Below are 20,692 nucleotides of genomic sequence, written 5' to 3' on the forward strand. Positions count from 1 at the left end.
TCCCGGGGATATTTGTGACACAATAAGCATGTGAATGGGAAACAGGTGAAAACCCTTGAAAAACGAAGGTGGGCCAAAGAGCCACAAGGGAGGACAGGGATTCGCTGAGATTCAAGTTTAAACCAGCAAGTCTGAGTGTGATCGGATGAATGGCAAAATGATAGATGTCTTTGTCTGGGTTTTCTAGTTCATCCAACGATCCACTCAGAGGCTTGTAATCGACTGGTAGATGGAAAAGACATGGTTGGCCACCTCTGACCTAGACAATGCAGGTGTTGTTTTCTTCTGTGTAATAATGCAGCCTCCTGTTTTATCCTTTTCAGGATTATTGTATAATAGAACAGCTTGTATGGAAGGGGGTGGGGCGGGGAGCACTCGGAACTCGGAAGCGTGCAGGTAAGATTGTGGCCGACCCCTACCACCCCGGTCACAACCTGTTTGAGTCACTCCCCTCTGGCAGGAGGCTGCGGTCCATAAGGGCCAAAACCTCACGCCACAACTTAACCGTCTATTGTGGTAGTGAAAGGGTTAACCTTCTGTAGTGTGGTTGTGAAAGGGTTAACCCTTTGGTAGTGTGGTAGTGAAAGGGTTAACCCTTAGAAACCCACATAGACCCATTGTTGTCCTTGAGTTGAGGAACCCAACACCTTGAGGAACATCATAGAGAAACGAGTGTTGTGACTTGGTATCAAAAACCTTTGACATTCTGCGATTGGATGGTGAGCACTTCAGTACTGGGAATTGCTCAGAAAGTCCCCCTGATTGCCAATAGACATATGAAAGGCATACAGCTCCTGAATGCCCCAGGTATATAGTTTATTTATTGTGGTTGTACAGTTTCAAGAGGCTGTGATTATCCTAGAGGTCACAATGGTCTCACTACAATGAAATACTGTCGGGGAGCTACTGTGGGGACTAACAGCATCACACATGAATACATTTTGGCCCATTGGTTCCACAAGAGTATCAGATTTCCGGTCATACCCAATTTGTATGCAACTCAACAAGTGTTTAAAATACACAATTTTTAGAATAGGTACAAATAATAGGTTTTTGCCCAAAACTGCATGGGATTAGCATAAAGCGGGCATGTCTGTAAAGGGGAGACTCGTGGGTACCCTTAGAACCAATTTTCTTTCAGGTAACTTGAGGTGAGAGGTCAAGGAGCATTATTTACCACCCTTCCCGCAAAGTTAGCATGGCATGGTTGGTACCAATGGATACCTTGGCTTAGATTGTCTAGACAGTTGCCAGCGATCCAGTGGGTCTCAGAGGGTTAATGGAATAGAACATTGACAGAACCTCCACAGAAATGCCTTCTGGGTAACATGAATGCTAAATACTCATTCATCCGTAACACTCCAAATGAGAATGGACACTTTTAGTTTTAGCTACAGTAGGAATACAGTAGGAATACAGTCGGGCCTAATAGGCAGGTGGTGGGCGGGCTAGTGTTTATTAATGAGAGAGAACACAGAGATACCGTAGCTTAGATAATACAGTGCAGATGGGTCAGGGTCAGCTTACGTTACGTACAGTAACTATTGTGATTGTCTTTAGGGCACTATGCGCGTGGGTGTTTGTCAACTTATATTGCGCAACTGTTTACTTGTTTTCTGCATATGTGGCAGCTGGGTAGCGAGTGTGGCAGGATATAGAGGAGCATTTGTGTGGCTTTGACTGCTTAGAGTTTGTAGGAGTTTGTATTTATTTGTGTGTGTGTGTGTGTGTGTGTGTGTGTGTGTGTGTGTGTGTGTGTGTGTGTGTGTGTGTGTGTGTGTGTGTGTGTGTGTGTGTGTGTGTGTGTGTGTGTGTGTGTGTGTGTGTGTGTGTGTGTGTGTGTGTGTGTGTGTGTGTGGGACAGTTTGTGTGTTTGTGTATGAGTCGTGTGAGTTTGTGTGTATGTGTGTGTGTGTGTGTGTGTGTGTGTGTGTGTGTGATTGTTATTATTATTATTATTATTATTATTATTATTATTATTATTATTATTATTATTATTATTATTATTATTATTATTATTTGTATTCTTATTTTTATTTTTTAAAGAAGGGGCTGACATAACTAGCTTTCCGTTGAAGTTTCAAGCTGTGGGCCTGTAGGTTTGTGCATTTGAAAATGTGTGCGTGTATGTATTTATGTGTGTAATTGTTGTTGTGTATGTGTGAGCGTGTGTGTGTGCGTGTGAGTGTGTATGTACTGTATAATGTATAGGCTATGTGTGTGAGCGTGTGTGTGTATGTATGTATGTGTCTCTATGTGAGTGTGTATGTATAGGTTATGTGTGTCTGTGTGTTTGTTTGTGCGCATGTTTGTGCTTCTTGCTATGCTGACGCATGGCTTCGCTGGGGGAATAAACGAACCCAGATCGGCAAGTTCCGTGGAGCCCAACCATCCCGCTCCTCATCTCCCCATCTGGGGTGGCGGCTGGCGGAGATAAGACGCTTTCAGAGCAAACACTGCTGCAGACTCTCTCTCTCTCTCTCTCTCTCTCTCTCTCTCTCTCTCTCTCTCTCTCTCTCTCTCTCTCTCTCTCTCGCTCTCTCTCTCTCTCTCTCTCTCTTGAATCCCTTGTCTGCGGTGGACATACAGAGTCTGAATGGCTGGAGGACTGGGGCACTGTGGTTATTGTCCTGCTACTGTGCCATGCTGTCTCTGCTGTTATGGCACAATTTTTCTTCTTCTCCTCCTACCGGCCTTTTTGTTGGGGCTTCACAGGCAGCCCGTACGAAAGCAGACTATAGAGGGTTATAAATGTCTGTGTTTGCTAATATCAATAACCCAGCAGAGCAATTCCATTGAAAAAGGCCCATAGTACAATCTATTCATGTAAAAAATGCCGCCCACTTCTGCCGTACTGGTTGCCTAGGAACATGAGGTGAATCCTACTCTCGCGTGGTGTCATTTCTAACTTCCATGCAATCGACATGCATGTTTTGATACCTGATAGATCGGAGCATCATAAAATGTAATGCTCACAGGGCAACACACGACATCAACAACATACAGTAGTTTACAGGTACAACTTGTTTAATGCATGGACATCTTATGGGCATGCTGGTATCCTTTGCATTTCCTTGTTCAATCGCCTCAAATACAAAGTATTTCCAAACAGCATTGCTGTTTTCTTTGTTAATCAACAAAGTCACGGATGCTCTGCACTTACCTAGTTAGTAAGCTAACACTGTGACGCGACCCACAAACTATTTTCAAGTGGAGCCATTTTTAATGAGTGGCGAGGTCTGAGCGAGAGAGAGAGGCAGCGCAGTATTTTTTGGTGGAATATGGAAATGTGGAAATGTATGGTGAATCATTACACTATTACTGTGATTTTACCATAGAAATACCATGTTTCTATGGAATGGACCTATCTCAAAAACGCCCTCTTTTCTTGAAAAATATGTAAACATATTGATTGGTCAATTGGATTGATAAGATACAGCTTGGAGGGTGTTTGCTGTCCATCAACAGCGACAGGAAAACCCACTATACTATAAGGTTACTGTAGGGTTTCTATGGGCAGGCAGGTTTCTCCCAGCCTGCCATCTTGCCTTCCTCCCAGTCCGCCCGTCTGTTTGCTTGTCTGCCGGCGGATCCGTAGTTCCGGTGTTCTATTCTGCCATCCAAAGCACTGTCAATCCCCTCATCCCCCGGAGACGCGCTCTAATACTTTCACTTTGAGTTCATATACGAGGCAGCTTTGATGTCCAGCACAAAGCTAATCAGTGAGAAGAGCAGAGAGTTCTGTGGAAGTTACTGTAGAGTGTTAAGAGAACAGGGAAACAGCCCTCACAGCATACAGTAATAGCGAACTGGGAAAGACAACACGGAGACGGTAACACCATTCTTGGAGTCCTATTGTTTTTTCCTTTTTTTTTTTTTTTTTTTTTGACGCAATGGGAATGCAGTCAGATGACAAACACTTTGGGTTTTGGGTACAGTTTGTTCACAGGCGACATCTGCGGTCTTGCTGACTGGCACATGCTCCGCCGTGGTTGAGGCAGAGATACAAAAATAGCTAAAGCCAACCGCTCATGCAGTGCTGCCACTCCGCTCTGAAAGGGCAAAACTAAACACTGCCATCATCCTGTTTCTATGACTGCCACATTACATTATTAGATCATACACGCCCACAATCAGGCCACCGAGGACAGAATCTTTGGCAGCATAATACACTTTGTATATATCATTCCTGGGTTGATTGATGACCGTCTTGGTATGATGGCTGGCAGCCGGAGTTGAACCCGGTGTCTCTTGCGTTGGTGACGAGTGCAATGTCCACTGCGCCACCCAGCCGCCGACCGTCTCTGTTTCTATTAATAAAGTTAATATGGGTCTCTGAGGTCCCCAAAACATGGATTACATTTTTTTTGCTGAACATGCCACTCAGATTATGCATTCTAGCATGCCTTTGTGGTGGAACCGGATTCATTATGCTCATGGACAGATCTCCATGATCAATATAGATTTAATAGTGAAACACTTGGATCAAAGTACATGTGAGTCAAATGACCTTGGCTAAGAGGAGTGCTTCCATCCTGGCCAACTAGGAGAACAGTGAAGAGAGAGAAGGGGACACTGGCCTTAAAAGTAGGGTGGGGTGGGTGGGGGCTGTATGGACCTCGGCTCTCCCCAATGTGTGAGATTTAAGCTATTGTCTTGGCACGAACAAAATGGATTCGTCCACACCTCTATTCCCCTCTGTTTCAGTCCTGTTATCAACAGGCTGTTTCTGTGCCTTGTTGTTTTAAATACAAATGAGCTGCTGCTTCCCACACTTGAGCGAAATTCAGATCAAACTGTCAAAGTAGGGATCGCAGTCAGTCAGAAGATCCTTAAGAACTTCTACTCATGTACAATAGAGAGCATCCTGACTGGCAATATCACCTCCTGGTTTGGGAATAGCACCGCACAAGACCGTAGCAGACTACAGAGAGTGGCCCGTTCAGCTGAATGCACAATTGGAGGGGGGCTTCCCACTCTCCAGAACATTTACAACAAGCGGTGCATGGGTAAGGCTAAGAGAATTATCAAAGACTCCAGCCACCCAAACAACTGCCTCTTTGAACTGCTGCGGTCAGGCAAGCGATACCGGAGTCTCATGGCAAGCACAGAGAGACTCAGAAGAAGCTTCTATCCCCAGGCCATCAGGTTGCTCAACGAACCATAACACTATACAACAACCATCAGATGCACTCACAGCACACACATCCACACGCACACACTCACTTTAAACAAACAACTCAATGCAGCACCCACTTACACACTTTAGAACACCTAAACACACTTTATATTTATTGGCAAAGAATTTGCACTACAACCCATACCTCAGTACACCTTACTGTAAATTGTACCTAAATTGTACCTCATCCCATTTCTGCTTTGCACTATATAGTATATTGTATATTAGTATATTGTATAGTATATTGTATGGTAACTCAGTTACTTCTACTTTGCATTGAACATTGTACATATGTACATATTGAACACTTGTGTCTATGTACGTGACTTCTATTTTATACTGCTATACTTATTTTATTTTATACTTATCTTTTTTATCTAGCACAGTCTCTGGAGCGTAACAGAAAGAAGCATTTTGTATAAAAGTATTCTGTACTTCTGTATGACAACTAATAAAGAAACTAAACAGATCAAATTTGAATGAAGGTCCAGCAATTGCATATCCTATTAGATAACACATTTTAGTAAACCGTTGAGGTTGGAAAAACCGAGAAAAAGAGAAAAGTCAAGGACCACCTGTATGCAATGAGCGTATCATATTGAGCGTATCATACGGATGGAAGTCCAAGCGGCTTGTTTAGAGGCTGCAGTTTCTGAATAGGGTTGTGTACTGGGTTGTCTTATTCCACAGTGTTGTGTGTGTGTGTGACCATCAGAGACCCAAATGTATGAACACAAGCACTGAGTGAGTGAGTTTTTCATAATCGTTAACATAGAAGAGATCGATATCATTAAAAAGGAAACTGTGCTTAGTCTATTCCCCTTCCCCTCAACTTTCCTTTATTGTGTTTCACAGGTTACTTTCTGGAGCTGCTGAACCGCTCGGAGGCGGCTCTACAGGAAACATTCCCCCCAGCTTGGGGCTCCCTGTACTCCCAGAATGCCCAGGTGTTCTCCGATCTGTACATGGAGCTGAGGCGCTACTGCCGCAGCTCCAACATCAACCTGGAGGAGGTGCTCAACGACTTCTGGGCCAGACTGCTGGAGAAGCTGTTCAACCAGGCCAACAGGCAGTACCTCATAGGTACGACCACAACTCTGTAAAGAACATTTAACCAGGGTTTTGTTAACACTCCCATTCAAATATGAAGTAGGGATGCACCGCTACCAATCCATAGTATTCTCATGACCAATATGACACAACGCCGCAGCTCATTCCCCCTGACTCTCATTTCATGAGTTCAACCCACACAATGCCTCTGAAAGGGGGGCAATAGGGGGGTGGAGAGGCCCAGTGGGGGGAGCGGGGGGCTTGGGGGGTGAGCACTTGCCCGATAGAGGTAGATGTTATATATAATTTTATGGGAAAGAAACCCCATTCCAGGGGGAAGCGAAAACCCAGATATCCCGCCAATAGGGAATCCCTTGGAAAAATGTGTCCCTGATCCCCTAAAAGGGCGATGGAGTTGAGCTCCAGGAATTTGGCCTTTAGACGTGAAGGTTGGGGGGGGGTTCTTTAGACATGAAGGTTGGGGGGGGGGTTCTTTAGATGTGAAGATTGGGGGGCGGTTCTTTAGATGTGAAGGTTGGAGGGGGGTTCTTTAGACGTGAAGGTTGGGGGGGGGTTCTTTAGACGTGAAGGTTGGGGGGGGTTCTTTAGATGTGAAGGTTGGAGGGGGGTTCTTTAGACATGAAGGTTGGGGGGGGTTCTTTAGACGTGAAGGTTGGGGGGGGTTCTTTAGACGTGAAGGTTGGGGGGGGTTCTTTAGACGTGAAGGTTGGGGGGGTTCTTTAGACGTGAAGGTTGGGGGGGGTTCTTTAGACGTGAAGGTTGGGGGGGGTTCTTTAGACGTGAAGGTTGGGAGGGTTCTTTAGACGTGAAGGTTGGAGGGGGGTTCTTTAGACGTGAAGGTTGGAGGGGGGTTCTTTAGACGTGAAGGTTGGGGGGGGTTCTTTAGACGTGAAGGTTGGAGGGGGGTTCTTTAGACGTGAAGGTTGGAGGGGGGTTCTTTAGACGTGAAGGTTGGGGGGGGGTTCTTTAGACGTGAAGGTTGGAGGGGGGGGTTCTTTAGACATGAAGATTGGGGGGGGTTCTTTAGACATGAAGATTGGGGGGGGTTCTTTAGACATGAAGGTTGGGGGGGGGTTCTTTAGACATGAAGATTGGGGGGGGTTCTTTAGACGTGAAGATTGGGGGGGGTTCTTTAGACATGAAGATTGGGGGGGGTTCTTTAGACGTGAAGATTGGGGGGGGTTCTTTAGACATGAAGATTGGGGGGGGTTCTTTAGACATGAAGGTTGGGGGGGTTCTTTAGACGTGAAGGTTGGGGGGGGTTCTTTAGATGTGAAGGTTAGAGGGGGTTCTTTAGACGTGAAGGTTGGGGGGGGGGTTCTTTAGACGTGAAGGTTGGAGGGGGTTCTTTAGATGTGAAGGTTAGAGGGGGTTCTTTAGACGTGAAGGTTGGGGGGGGGGTTCTTTAGACGTGAAGGTTGGAGGGGGTTCTTTAGATGTGAAGGTTAGAGGGGGTTCTTTAGACGTGAAGGTTGGGGGGGGGTTCTTTAGATGTGAAGGTTGGGGGGGTTCTTTAGACGTGAAGGTTGGGGGGGTTCTTTAGATGTGAAGGTTGGAGGGGGGTTCTTTAGACGTGAAGATTGGGGGGGGTTCTTTAGATGTGAAGGTTGGGGGGGGGTTCTTTAGACGTGAAGGTTGGAGGGGGGTTCTTTAGACGTGAAGGTTGGAGGGGGGTTCTTTAGACGTGAAGGTGGGGGGGGGGTTCTTTAGACGTGAAGGTTTGGGGGGGTTCTTTAGACGTGAAGGTGGGGGGGGGTTCTTTAGACGTGAAGGTTTGGGGGGGTTCTTTAGATGTGAAGGTTGGGGGGGTTCTTTAGACATGAAGGTTGGAGGGGGGTTCTTTAGATGTGAAGGTTGGGGGGGGGGGTTCTTTAGACATGAAGGTTGGGGGGGGGTTCTTTAGACGTGAAGGTTTGGGGGGGTTCTTTAGATGTGAAGGTTGTAGGGGTTCTTTAGACATGAAGGTTGGAGGGGGTTCTTTAGACGTGAAGGTTGGAGGGGGGTTCTTTAGACGTGAAGGTTGGGGGGGGGGTTCTTTAGACGTGAAGGTTGGGGGGGGGTTCTTTAGACGTGAAGGTTGGAGGGGGGGTTCTTTAGATGTGAAGGTTGGGGGGGGGTTCTTTAGACGTGAAGGTTGGGGGGGGGTTCTTTAGACGTGAAGGTTGGGGGGGGTTCTTTAGACATGAAGGTTGGGGGGGTTCTTTAGACATGAAGGTTGGGGGGGTTCTTTAGACGTGAAGGTTGGGGGGGGGGTTCTTTAGATGTGAAGGTTGGGGGGGGGGTTCTTTAGACGTGAAGGTTGGGGGGGGGTTCTTTAGATGTGAAGGTTGGGGGGGGTTCTTTAGACGTGAAGGTTGGAGGGGGGTTCTTTAGACGTGAAGGTTGGAGGGGGGTTCTTTAGACATGAAGGTTGGAGGGGGTTCTTTAGACGTGAAGGTTGGGGGGGGGGGTTCTTTAGACGTGAAGGTTGGGGGGGGGTTCTTTAGACGTGAAGGTTGGGGGGGGTTCTTTAGACGTGAAGGTTGGAGGGGGGGGTTCTTTAGACGTGAAGGTTGGGGGGGGTTCTTTAGACGTGAAGGTTGGAGGGGGGGTTCTTTAGACGTGAAGGTTGGGGGGGGGGGGTTCTTTAGACGTGAAGGTTGGGGGGGGTTCTTTAGACGTGAAGGTTGGGGGGGGGTTCTTTAGACGTGAAGGTTGGGGGGGGGTTCTTCAGACGTGAATATTGGAGGGGGTTCTTTAGACGTGAAGGTTGGGAGGGGTCTTTAGGCATGAAGGTTGGGGGCATAGCTGTCAACATTGGCAGGAGAAAAAACGTGTACACTTTAGCCCCGCCCCTTCCCCCGGCCCCGCCTCTTGGCCCCGCCCCCTCCCACCCGGCCCCGCCCCCTCCCAATGGAGCTGCCTCGTCGCTGCCATCTGCTGGTCAAAACCTGTATGTACCCAGCCATTCTCAAATCTGAAGTTTATGGGTAAACTGTAAATGTTTTTTCACAGGAAATTCACTGTATTATTTTACAGATTACTTTTGTTTTCCTACTTTAAGTGTAAATGCTATAAAAATACAGTAAATTACCTTTAAAATATTAACCATTAAATAAAGGTTGTAATCTATAAATGTATTTGATTTTACTGTAAATGTTATGATGAATTGAAAATGGGGGAAGAAGTCCTTCTCTGCTAAAAACAAGCCATTGTAATTGATTTGCTCCCACCTTGTGGTGAAAACGGAATTCCCTCATTTATACATCTATTGCACTCTTCCACAGCCAGACACTCTCACATCACATCTTAACTGTAAACAATCATTCTTCACATACCACGAGAGACAAACATATTTCTTCATTCATATCAACAGTCACATAACATTCATCCAAACTTTATCTGACTTGCTTTCACACAAACCATGACGTCATTCATTCATCTAAGCCAATGGGAGGTCACATTGTTCAGTCATACCACACAGACCAATGAGAGACGTCGATATTCAACCAAACTCCCCAGTCATCCAAAACAGGAAGTAAAAAACGTTCATTCTTATCGGCAACCTTCCTCATTATAGCCAAACCAGCTAGATTTTTTTTTAAATCTGCTTTCACAGTTACATTCACACCTCTCACCCAACCTTAGTTCATGTCATTAATCCTTAAGTAAACCACTTCCCCGCACGTAAATTGAATCTAACGTCACACGTTAAGCCAAAACCGAAGATTTTTGTCCGCCATCCCGTTTTAAACAGTGTAAATACGACATTTCTCTTCGTTTTTAAAGCAATCAATTCATATTCGCCAACTCCTACACATCATAGCTAGTATCCCTCCGTTTTTAATAACAATCCGACCGTCGCAACATATTCTAAACACATAATATTCGCTTGTGTTTCGCTAATTTGTCATGCTGACTGATGTCGTGTTTTCCTTTTTCCTCCGTGTGAGACATTGAAATCAGCTCGGCATACTTTACACTGCTGCCACCTGTCGTCACGGAGGGGAATTACAGCCATTTTGTAAAAATGTATATGTACAAAAACATGCCAATTCCGTGAACCGTGAACAGGGAGTGAAGAAGGTTGAAAAACAGGAGAATCCCGGGAAAAACGGGAGGGTTGACAGCTATGGTTGGGGGGGGGTTCTTTAGACGTGAAGGTTGGGGGGGTTCTTTAGACGTGAAGGTTGGGGGGGGGTTCTTTAGACGTGAAGGTTGGGGGGGTTCTTTAGACGTGAAGGTTGGGGGGGGGTTCTTTAGACGTGAAGGTTGGGGGGGTTCTTTAGACATGAAGGTTGGGGGGGGTTCTTTAGATGTGAAGGTTGGGGGGGTTCTTTAGACGTGAAGGTTGGGGGGGGGGTTCTTTAGACGTGAAGGTTGGGGGGGGTTCTTTAGACGTGAAGGTTGGGGGGGGTTCTTTAGACGTGAAGGTTAGGGGGGGGGTTCTTTAGATGTGAAGGTTGGGGGGGGGTTCTTTAGACGTGAAGGTTGGGGGGGTTCTTTAGACATGAAGGTTGGGGGGGTTCTTTAGATGTGAAGGTTGGAGGGGTTCTTTAGACGTGAAGGTTGGGGGGGGTTCTTTAGACATGAAGGTTGGGGGGGGTTCTTTAGATGTGAAGGTTGGGGGGGTTCTTTAGACATGAAGGTTGGGGGGGGGTTCTTTAGACGTGAATGTTGGGGGGGTTCTTTAGACATGAAGGTTGGGGGGGTTCTTTAGATGTGAAGGTTGGAGGGGTTCTTTAGACGTGAAGGTTGGGGGGGGGGGTTCTTTAGACGTGAAGGTTGGGGGGGGGGGTTCTTTAGACGTGAAGGTTGGGGGGGGGTTCTTTAGACATGAAGGTTGGGGGGGTTCTTTAGACGTGAAGGTTGGGGGGGTTCTTTAGCCGTGAAGGTTGGGGGGGGGGGGTTCTTTAGACGTGAAGGTTGGGGGGGGTTCTTTAGACATGAAGGTTGGGGGGGGGTTCTTTAGACGTGAAGGTTGGGGGGGGGTTCTTTAGACGTGAAGGTTGGAGGGGGGGGTTCTTTAGACGTGAAGGTTGGGGGGGGGGGGTTCTTTAGACGTGAAGATTGGAGGGGGTTCTTTAGACGTGAAGGTTGGGGGGGGTCTTTAGGCATGAAGGTTGGGGGGGTTCTTTAGACGTGAAGGTTGGGGGGGTTCTTTAGACGTGAAGGTTGGGGGGGGGGTTCTTTAGACGTGAAGGTTGGAGGGGGGGGTTCTTTAGACGTGAAGGTTGGAGGGGGGGGGTTCTTTAGACGTGAAGGTTGGGGGGGGGGGGTTCTTTAGACGTGAAGGTTGGGGGGGGTTCTTTAGACGTGAAGGTTGGGGGGGTTCTTTAGATGTGAAGGTTGGAGGGGGGGGTTCTTTAGACGTGAAGGTTGGGGGGGGGTTCTTTAGATGTGAAGATTGGAGGGGGTTCTTTAGACGTGAAGGTTGGGGGGGTTCTTTAGGCATGAAGGTTGGGGGGGTTCTTTAGATGTGATGGTTGGGGGGGGGTTCTTTAGATGTGAAGGTTGGGGGAGTTCTTTAGACGTGAAGGTTGTGGGGGGTTCTTTAGACGTGAAGGTTGGAGGGGGTTCTTTAGACGTGAAGGTTGGAGGGGGGGGTTCTTTAGATGTGAAGGTTGGGGGGGTTCTTTAGACGTGAAGGTTGGAGGGGGGGGTTCTTTAGATGTGAAGGTTGGGGGGGGTTCTTTAGACATGAAGGTTGGAGGGGGTTCTTAGACTTGGAGGGGGGGGTACTTTAGACGTGAAGGTTGGGGGGGTTCTTTAGACATGAAGGTTGGAGGGGGGGTTCTTTAGATGTGAAGGTTGGGGGGGGGGGGTTCTTTAGACGTGAAGGTTGGGGGGGGGGGGGTTCTTTAGACGTGAAGGTTGGGGGGGGGGGTTCTTTAGACGTGAAGGTTGGGGGGGGGGGTTCTTTAGACGTGAAGGTTGGGGGGGGTTCTTTAGATGTGAAGGTTGGGGGGGTTCTTTAGACGTGAAGGTTGGGGGGGGTTCTTTAGATGTGAAGGTTGGGGGGGTTCTTTAGATGTGAAGGTTGGGGGGGTTCTTTAGATGTGAAGGTTGGGGGGGTTCTTTAGATGTGAAGGTTGGGGGGGTTCTTTAGACGTGAAGGTTGGGGGGGGGGTTCTTTAGATGTGAAGGTTGGGGGGGTTCTTTAGATGTGAAGGTTGGGGGGGTTCTTTAGATGTGAAGGTTGGGGGGGTTCTTTAGATGTGAAGGTTGGGGGGGTTCTTTAGACGTGAAGGTTGGGGGGGGGTTCTTTAGATGTGAAGGTTGGGGGGGTTCTTTAGATGTGAAGGTTGGGGGGGTTCTTTAGATGTGAAGGTTGGGGGGGTTCTTTAGATGTGAAGGTTGGGGGGGTTCTTTAGACATGAAGGTTGGGGGGGGTTCTTTAGATGTGAAGGTTGGGGGGGTTCTTTAGATGTGAAGGTTGGGGGGGGTTCTTTAGACGTGAAGGTTGGGGGGGGGGGTTCTTTAGATGTGAAGGTTAGGGGGGGTTCTTTAGACGTGAAGGTTGGGGGGGGGGTTCTTTAGACATGAATGTTGGGGGGGTTCTTTAGACATGAAGGTTGGGGGGGTTCTTTAGACGTGAAGGTTGGGGGGGTTCTTTAGACGTGAAGGTTGGGGGGGGTTCTTTAGATGTGAAGGTTGGGGGGGGTTCTTTAGACGTGAAGGTTGGGGGGGGGGGTTCTTTAGATGTGAAGGTTAGGGGGGGTTCTTTAGACGTGAAGGTTGGGGGGGGGGGTTCTTTAGACATGAATGTTGGGGGGGTTCTTTAGACATGAAGGTTGGGGGGGTTCTTTAGACGTGAAGGTTGGGGGGGTTCTTTAGACGTGAAGGTTGGGGGGGGTTCTTTAGACGTGAAGGTTGGAGGGGGGTTCTTTAGATGTGAAGGTTGGGGGGGTTCTTTAGACGTGAATGTTGGGGGGGGTTCTTTAGATGTGAAGGTTGGAGGGGTTCTTTAGATGTGAAGGTTGGGGGGGGTTCTTTAGACGTGAAGGTTGGAGGGGGTTCTTTAGACGTGAAGGTTGGGGGGGGGTTCTTTAGACATGAAGGTTGGGGGCGTTCTTTAGATGTGAAGGTTGGGGGGGGGTTCTTTAGACATGAAGGTTGGGGGGGGTTCTTTAGACGTGAAGGTTTGGTGGGGGTTCTTTAGACATGAAGGTTGGGGGGGGTTCTTTAGACATGAAGGTTTGGTGGGGGTTCTTTAGACATGAAGGTTGGGGGGGGTTCTTTAGAGATGAAGGTTGGAGGGGGTTCTTTTGAAATTGGATCTGTCTGAATATGATGACAATAAAGCATAATTAGACAAGTGACATGTAGATGGCTTAAGCCAGGATATTCAGGATACATTAGATTAGATTAGATTAAAATGTATTGTCATTATACAGCACAAGTACAGCACAACGAAAACAAGTTTGGCATCCAACCAGAGTGAATGTAGCAGTAAAGTACTACAGCAATATACAATGTACAGGTGGTTAAACTGGGTACAAAATATAGAAATTAGTACTACTGAGTGTAGTGCTAATCAGATGTATGTACAGAGTTGTAGTATAATAAATAAAGACAGTATGACTACTACTGGCCAGCAGCGTAACTAGTAAGAGTAGGATATGTACAGATATAGATATAGTAAGGGACTATGTGAAGGTACTGTAAGTACAGACAGGTGAGGATAAGTATATGTGCGGTGAGAATAAATATATATATACAGCATTATTGTACATGCTATCATACAGAGCTATGGGTTATGTGCAAGTGTACATATGTCTATACTGAACACTGTGACCTCATTTTTTACTTCTAATTTACATGCTATACTATGTTATTTTATTTCATACTTATCTTGTCTTGCACAGCTCTGGAGCGTAACAGTAAGAAGCATTTTGTATAAAAGTATTCTGTACTTCTGTATGACAACTATTAAAGAAACTTGAAACAAGCAAGTATATAGAGGGGTTTTATGCAGGTATATTCTGACAAATATGGGTATATAAATAATTAAATATATTCTGTAAATATAAAGATAGAAATGTAAATATGCGGTATATACAGCACTGTTGTACATGCTATCATACAGACTATATGGGTAGACAGTGAAAGCAGTAGATAGATATAAATTGAGTATAGGCAACAAAGTTCAGAGTCATACAGTATGGGTAACAGAGCCTAGAGTGTAGGCAATGGAGTCAGAGTTCAGAGTTTATATTGTGCAGAGATGACACCCCAGGGAAAGAAGCTGTTCCTGAGTCTGCTTGACTTGGAGCATCCCTATAGCGTCTCCTGGAGGGGAGGAGGGCAAACAGTCCATGCTTGGGATGAGAGGTGTCCTTGACAATGCCTCAGACACTGTTTGTGATGGATAAACTCAATAGTAAGGAGCGGTGTACCGGTCATGTGTTGGGCGGTTTTCACCACCCTCTGCAGTGCTTTCCGGTCAGAGGCAGTGCAATTGCCGTACCAGACTGTGATGCAGTTGGTGAGTATGCTTTCAATGGCACACCGGTAAAAGTTCACCAGAATCTGAGGGGACAGGTGAGCTTATCTCAGTCTCCTCACAAAGAAGAGGCGCTGGTGAGCTCTATTGACCAGTGCTGAGGTGTTGAGGTTCCAAGAGAGGTCCTCGGAGATGTGGACACCCAGGAACCTCCATCCCGTTGATGAGGACAGGGGCCACATCATTTGTCCATTTATGATTGAAGATCCGCAGCCGCAGATAATGATGTTCGCCAGAGACCACACGTTAGCTAGGAAGAGGCTGGGTAAGGCAGGGCGATGGGGAGCTAAGGTTAGCCTAGCTCGCAGTCCTCCGCCCATACCCCTCTTTTGTTCACGCTCATGGTGGGGGGCGAGGGGTCCGGCTGTGGTGGTATTCCTGCTTCTCTAATATCACACATAGGAAAGATGCAAAAAAATACATTTTGAGAATCTGCCAATCTGCAAGCAGTTATAACTAGGGGTGGAAATCACCAGAGGCCTCACGATACAATACTATCACGATACTTGAGTCACGATACGATAGTATTGCGATACTAAATATATTGCGATATGCTGAGTATTGCGATATTAATATTGCGATATATTGCCGATTTATTACCTTTTTTCAACTGCAAAGTAAAACTTTGTCAACATGTTTTATCTAATAAAATAAAGTTCAGTCTGTTCATCTCACTTCAAATTTTTTTATTGCAGAACATGGTATTTTCTCAAGCAGACAGATGTAAACACTGTAATCTGTGTTGCATGTAGCTGACAAACTGAACTGTTTGTATTACAGTCATATTCCAACTTAACTGAATGCACACGTGTGCGTGTGTGTGGACTACTGTACTATTACAGGTATTGAAATTAACAATTCAACTTCCTTATACAAATGTATTTATATTTTTATTTATTTTTTTAATAAATAAATTAATAATTAAATATCGATACTTGGCGTCCCTGTATCGATACAGTATCGCCACGCAAAGTATCGCGATACTACTACGTATCGGTATTTTACCCCACCCCTAGTTCTAACATACAATAGTATAAAGGACACAGACGAGGTGAGTGAGATGACGACGTCTGAAACTCAATGTTTCTTATGATCCTGAAGCAGTGCATGTTCTAAATGTAGTTGTTGGCTGGTTGCAGGGGAGGACTACCTGGAGTGTGTCTCTAAGCAGACAGAGACGTTACGGCCGTTCGGTGACACGCCCCGCGACCTCAAGCTGAAGGTCACGCGCACGTTTGTGGCGGCGCGCTCGTTCATCCAGGGACTGGTGATCGGTGGGGAAGTAGTACGCAAGGTGTCGCAGGTAAGCACTCTCTCTGTCTCACTACTCACATGGTAGTACTGTATACTCACTCTCTGACCCATGGTAGTACTGTATACTCACTCTCTGACCCATGGTAGTACTGTATACTCACTCTCTGACCCATGGTAGTACTGTATACTCACTCTCTGACCCATGGTAGTACTGTATACTCACTCTCTGACCCATGGTAGTTGTTTACGAAGGATCAGATTAAACCGAATATATATATTTTAGTGCTGTCAAACGATTAAAATATTTAACTCGATTAATCGCATGATTGTCCATAGTTAACTCGCGATTAATCGCAAATTAATCGCATTTTTTTTTTATTTTTTTTTTTATACCTTAAACAGATCTTTTTCAAGTTCCAAGTTTTAATACTCTTATCAACATGCGAGTCAACAAATGCTTGCTTTGTGCAGCCATTTAACACAAAAGGATGACCCTCATGCATTGCAAATTTGCATCAAATTCAAAACAGAGTGATGCACAAAATAACTTAAAAGAAAATAATAATTTAAAACAATGAATAAAGTGTGCATGAAATAATAGGGGAAAGAAAACGTTAGGAACTTGTTACATTCACACACACAAGGGCTGATTAATCACACACCCCCCTCTCTCCCTCACACACACACTCTCCCAGCTCTTTTTCTCTTTTGCCCCTTCCTCATCTCTCTCACCCCCCTCTCTCTCTATATCTAACACACACACACACACACACACACACACACACACACACACACACACACACACACACACACACACACACTTCAGAAACAAACATAGTATCAATGAGAGCATCAATAATACACCTGAGTGAAGTCTAGTAAAAAAAAAAAAAAAAAAAAATTTTTAGTTAATCTTGAGTTAAAAAAATTAGTGGCATTAATAGAATCGGGAGTTAACCCGATATTAACGCGATATATTTGACAGCCTTAATATATTTATTGATTGATATATATTGCATAATATTTGTATATCGTTTGATATCCCTTGTGTATTCCTTGTACATATACACGGAATATCCCTTTAACCTAGTACAGACCATAATATGTCGTTCTCCTATTGGACAGCGGTCCCCTAGGCGCCACTGCCATACCCCCAGGGTCTAGTTCAAAGTCACCGTCAAAGACATGCCTGGACATGAACGGCTCTGCGCAAGGATACGAGACAGGAATAGGGCTGGTACTAGTTTGTTCACCTAACGTATAAATACAGCGCAGGTGAAGACAGAAGTATGTTACCCCAATAAGTTGAAGCCTCACCCACGATACAACGTGCGGTGAAGTATGGCCTGTTTGGCCCCAAATAGAGCATTGAGACCGCGTGCGAATTAATAACTAAAGTATCAGAGTTTAACGCTGTACCGTCGAGTTCGACCTATTCTATTATTTCAGTAATAGTCTATTTACGTATAGTGTATCGTGCGGCTACCATTCTACAGTGACCAGCATTACCAACGCTTCCCCGTACCAGCTAGTGTGCTTATCCAGGCTGGGCAGCTTACCCTGGCGCCTTCACCCGAGGAGCCCTAGACGAGGACCGTGTGGACATGTACACTGGATAACCTACCCGACGACTACATAACCCTTTTCGGCTGGATTATATTTGCTTTGGTCCTGTAATTGATGGAGCGGAGAATCGCCTACACCCACAATTGTGTGGGATTTACCCTGTGAGGAGCAACGTCGAGCCCGCCTCTCAGAAGCCTGAGGCTGGCTAGCTTTCTTCCATGCGGAGCTGCATGCCACGGAGAACAGCTGTTATTCGTCTGCGGATCAAGAGATTATTGCACCGTCTCCTGTACTTGGAGTCTCTCTATTCATCGTTGACCCAGACTCTACTACCGACAAATCCTCTCCCCTTGCTGGCTTCAACCGGAGGGACCCTACCAGTATCTCCCGCTGCCTTACTATTGTACCATAGATATAATTCCTAAGATACAGGTGGTATTCATTATCTCCTGCGTAATATGAGAATGGACATACGTTATTGATTTGCTTACGCACATTCTTTGCCTTATAAGCGCACCCTACGTAAAGTATTGTTATATATACTATCATTGCTGCTAATAAATATTCTTAAACCCAGTTTTGTGTGGAACCGTGTCATTGTGGAGGTGTTCTCATCATATACCTGTGTACTGTATGGCCAGTAGTAATGTACATAAGACAGTAGTGGTTTAATGATACCATACTTATTTAATACAGTCAGGGAATTGTACCCCTCAGTTACAGTAGTACTGTATACTCACTCTCTGACCCATGGTAGTACTGTATACTCACTCTCTGACCCATGGTAGTACTGTATACTCACTCTCTGACCCATGGTAGTACTGTATACTCACTCTCTGACCCATGGTAGTACTGTATACTCACTCTCTGACCCATGGTAGTACTGTATACTCACTCTCTGACCCATGGTAGTACTGTATACTCACTCTCTGACCCATGGTAGTACTGTATACTCACTCTCTGACCCATGGTAGTACTGTATACTCACTCTCTGACCCATGGTAGTACTGTATACTCACTCTCTGACCCATGGTAGTACTGTATACTCACTCTCTGACCCATGGTAGTACTGTATACTCACTCTCTGACCCATGGTAGTACTGTATACTCACTCTCTGACCCATGGTAGTACTGTATACTCACTCTCTGACCCATGGTAGTACTGTTTCTCACTCTCGCTTTCTCTCTCTGTCTCTCTCTCACACACACACACACACACACACACACACACACACACACACACACACACACACACACACACACACACACACACACACACACACACACACACACACACACTCACAGACACACAATCTCTCCCTCTCTCTCTCTCTCACACACACACACACACACACACACACACACACACACACACACACACACACACACACACACACACACACACACACACACACACACACACACACACACACACACACACACACACACACAATTGTGCTATTGTTCTATGTTATGGTCCACTGACTCCTCTATATTCTATTGTTCTATGTTATGGTCCACTGACTCCTCTATATTCTATTGTTCTATGTTATGGTCCACTGACTCCTCTATATTCTATTGTTCTATGTTATGGTCCACTGAATCCTCTATATTCTATTGTTCTATGTTATGGTCCACTGACTCCTCTATATTCTATTGTTCTATGTTATGGTCCACAGATGCTTACAAATTATATTGTTCTATATTATGAGGCACCAATTCCTCTAGATTCTATTGTTCTATGATATGAGCTACCAATTTCTCTAGATTCTATTATTCTATGATATGAGCCACGACTCTTCTAGATGTTATTGTTCTATGATATGAGCCACTGTCTCCTTCCCTAGATTACATTTATTTTTATTTTTATTTAACCAGGTCAAATCCTACAATAACATATTGGCTGAGACAGGCAGCAGCACATGTAACATGGTTGCAGACATACAAAATATACAACAATTTAAAATAAAAAATAAATGACAGAATCACAAAATATAAAATATATCCATCAAAAGTCATCAAAATCAGGGTTCATACAGGTGCAATATAATTCAATTAAAACATCTGCAGCCAGGTGTGCCTGCCTCCAAGTCATTAACTTTAAATGCATCCATTGAGACCAGCTCCCAAAGATTAAGATACTTTTGCAGTGGATTCCAAGCAGAGGGAACTGCATACTGAAACACCCTTTTTCTCAATTCAGTACAGGCTTTGGGACAGATAGTAGGAATAAGTCCTGGGAGCGAAGACAACAACTCCCCATATTTTTCTGAAGGATGTAGATCTGTAGGTAAAATGAAAGCAAACCAAGAATAGCTTTATAGATAAAAACATGCCCGTGGTTAAGTCTACTGTTGGACAAGGCAGACCATCCAACCCAAGCATGCAAAGAGCAATGGTGAGAAAAGGGCTTTACAATGTGTAATAAACCTCAGTGCTCCATGGTAGACACTATCCAATGCATGTGGGCATTGATATGAACCTCCTCCTCCATCTCCTGCCAAAGCTGGGTTATGTACCTGGGTCCCATCCCCCCACCCCCCACCCCCTTCCTTAAAGCTAATCTTATCTTCTCCCTGCGCTCTCATTGGTATTCATATGTTCCATGACCACATTATTCTCTCTGTCCCCAATACACACCATCCCACATGGCCTGGACACGCATACTGTATGTACACACACGCACGCACGCACGCACACACACACACACACACACACACACACACACACACACACATACACACACACACCTTTTACCTATCTGCGGGCATAGTAAAAGGCGATAGCAGATCGATGCTGGTGGAAACGAGAGGCTCCATAGAGCGTGGCCTGGGGCTCAAGCAATCAGCCGCAGCTACAGCAGTTAATGTCAACGCTGTGCTGAAAAATTTGTCCCTAGGCAGCAGGGAGGGTTAATGTCAGCGCACCCGTGAGAGATGGCCACCTCTGTATATAAGACAAGACTAAGGTTGAGATCAGAGCGCCTGTTCCTCTATGGGGGGGGGGGGTCAATATTGGTGCACCGGTGAAAAATGTCCCCCGTCATGCAGTGGGCAAGGGGAGCGTGAAAAGCAGAGCACCCCGATGAGAAATGTTTCCTTACTTTGTGAGAGCAGACGGTTCATAACACTGTGGCC

The 20,692-nt window shown here is 45.8% G+C and overlaps 1 protein-coding gene across 1 annotated transcript in view; it reads left to right on the forward strand.

Moving 5' to 3' along the window:
- gpc1b (glypican 1b) overlaps nucleotides 1-20,692 on the forward strand; it is a 174,088-nt gene that overhangs the window by 67,979 nt on the left and 85,417 nt on the right. The window contains exons 2-3 of the mRNA XM_084327208.1: nucleotides 6,035-6,262; nucleotides 15,875-16,038. Of these exons, the coding sequence (XP_084183334.1) occupies nucleotides 6,035-6,262; nucleotides 15,875-16,038 (392 nt within the window). The remainder of the gene's footprint in view (nucleotides 1-6,034; nucleotides 6,263-15,874; nucleotides 16,039-20,692) is intronic.

The sequence above is a fragment of the Notolepis coatsorum genome, assembly GCF_963971535.1.
Source record: "Notolepis coatsorum genome assembly, chromosome: 13".
NCBI classification, from domain to species: Eukaryota; Metazoa; Chordata; class Actinopteri; order Aulopiformes; family Paralepididae; genus Notolepis; species Notolepis coatsorum.